A 2,475-nucleotide genomic window follows, 5' to 3' on the forward strand; every position below is an offset into this window, starting at 1 on the left:
GAGCAGAGGGCTTTTATTTATTTGAGCCTTTCCTTAGGTATTTTCTAAATCATAACAAAGAAAATTCAGTTTGATGAATGGTGAAATATCTAAAAGTATAAGCATATAAGCATTTACAAATATTACCCAAAGGCTTACCATATCCTTTACAATCTAATAATTTCATGAAAAGAAAAAATATATATAAAGAAGAAAGTATCAAAAACATTAACTATACTATTCCTTAGTTTCCTATTTCTGAAATAAAGCCTATTTGCTATAAGTAAAAAAAAAAAAAAACAACTATAGTTTTAGGAGGAAAAAGTATATGATGTCAATTACTTTATAGACTATATATACTTTTCAGTAAAAAGTCTCCATCACTACTAACTTTAAGGGAGAAGTAGAGTGGTGCCCTGAATATGGGATTGGCTGGATACATAGTTTCTTGATGTCTTATCAGCAAGACAAACCTGTGGATATAATCCTGGTATCAGAGTCCAGCAAAAAACAACAAGCTCAGCAATGAGCAGAGGTAATAAATATATAATAAAGTAGGAAAGCAAACTGAACATTGATTTGTGATTACACAATGGTAGAATTAAATAAGAAAACTGACAATGAGTTCAAATCAGCAGCTAATACATTAAATATTAAGGCAACAATTTTCTCAAGGCCATCATGGCATCCTTATTTCTCAGAGTGTATATCATGGGATTAAACATTGGGGTGACAATGGTATAGAAAAGAGAAAGAAATTTGTCGGTTTTGGAAGAATGTTTGGATTTGGGTCGTAAATATGTGATGACTGCAGAACCAAAAAACATGGCCACAACTATGACATGAGATGAGCAGGTGGAGAAAGCTTTGGTTCGTCCTGTTGCGGATGGCAACCTCAGGATGGTAGAGATGATTTTACTGTAGGATCCAAGTATCAACAGAAAGGGGATCATAACAAAGAGAACAGCGACTGTAAAGACTAACATCTCATTCAGGAAAGTATCCCCACAGGCCAGCTTGAGCAGTGGGGGGATGTCACAGAAGAAGTGATTGATTTGGCTTGACCCACAAAATGGCAGAGAGAAGATCTGGCATGTCTGCCCTATCTCGACTGGAACCCCGGTGATCCAGCAGGCGGTCACCAGCTGAACACAGACCTTGTGGTTCATGATTAGAGGGTAGTGCAGAGGGTCACAAATGGCAACGTAGCGGTCATAGGCCATCACCGTCAGAAGGAGGCACTCTATATTCCCAAGCATGAGGACAAAACACATTTGTTTTGCACAGGCAAACAACGAAATATTTCTTTTCTGGGTCCAAAGGTTTGTGAGCATTCTGGGAAGAGTGGCAGATACAAAACAGATTTCCAAGAAGGAAAAATTACTAAGGAAAAAATACATGGGAGTCTGGAGAGCCTGGTCAGTCTTGGTTATGAGAACAATGATGCCGTTTCCCATCAAAATTATCACATAGACAAAGAAAAATATTACAAAAAGAAACATTTGAAGATTGGGAATATCAGAAAATCCCAAAAGAATAAATTCCGTCATCAAAGTGAGATTTACTTCTGCTGGTTTTTTTTCCATCTGTGAAAATAGTGAAATTATTTTTATCTTTTATAAAAAAAAGTTTATTGTTTATCTTTTGGGGGCTGTTTTCTAATATCTAATAGACTAATAGATGTGGGGGGAATTAGCACATAAAATTTCTATTGTTTATTAATTTCCAGCTTTTTATAATCTAGGCTCAAAAAACACAACTGAGGCCTAACAGAAAATATATGCTAAATTCTAAATATATCTATCTATTTAGTATTTAATACTAGGTTTAAACTTGAATGAAAGTGATGTGTCCTAGAATTATTAGTTTTCAATTTTTGTAGGTTTGTGTGCAGACCAAATTAGTCCATATTTTTTCATATTGACAGAGTCCTGATTCAGAAACTTTTACACCACATTTTCTCAGTGGTATGTTACCATCAAATTTCGAGTTATATATGTATTTTTTAAATTTCTCAGTTCTTCCATGAAGTCTTCTGTAAGTACAAGGGTTGCCTTCATTCCACATGGTACAGCAGTGTTGCTATTCATGCAAGCATGTTATTTGAAACCATTCTGGTTTCATTTATTTATCAAAATAAAATAAACAATATGGTTATAAGGTATATAATGCAAGATCTTTTACTTATCGTATTCAAACATGCAGTAGATATTTGATATTATTTAAGTAATAACGACAATATTGAAGGAATTACAGTGATGATACGATTTCTGAAACTCTGCCTAGTAAATTTATTCTCCAGTGACCTGCTGCATGCCATTGGCCATTTTCATTTTAAAACTATGTCAGAGATTAAAACATGAAAATCGGGCACCTGGGTGGCCCAGTTGGTTAAGCGTCTGCTTTAGGTTGAGGTCATGATCCCAGGCTCCTGGGATCAAATCCTGCAATGGGCTCCCTGTTCAGCAGACAGTCTGCTTCTCTCTCTCTCTCTCT

General features: G+C 35.4%; 1 protein-coding gene across 1 annotated transcript; it reads right to left on the bottom strand.

The window, feature by feature from the left end:
• Nucleotides 1-632: 632 nt before the first annotated feature.
• LOC112912032 (olfactory receptor 10AG1-like) lies at nt 633-1,580 on the bottom strand. Its single transcript, XM_025988761.2, has one exon. The coding sequence runs from the start codon at nt 1,563-1,565 to the stop codon at nt 633-635; it is 933 nt and encodes a 310-aa protein (XP_025844546.2). The 5' UTR covers nt 1,566-1,580.
• Nucleotides 1,581-2,475: the final 895 nt, after the last annotated feature.

The sequence above is a fragment of the Vulpes vulpes genome, chromosome 5 (assembly GCF_048418805.1).
Source record: "Vulpes vulpes isolate BD-2025 chromosome 5, VulVul3, whole genome shotgun sequence".
In the NCBI taxonomy this organism is placed as follows: domain Eukaryota; kingdom Metazoa; phylum Chordata; class Mammalia; order Carnivora; family Canidae; genus Vulpes; species Vulpes vulpes.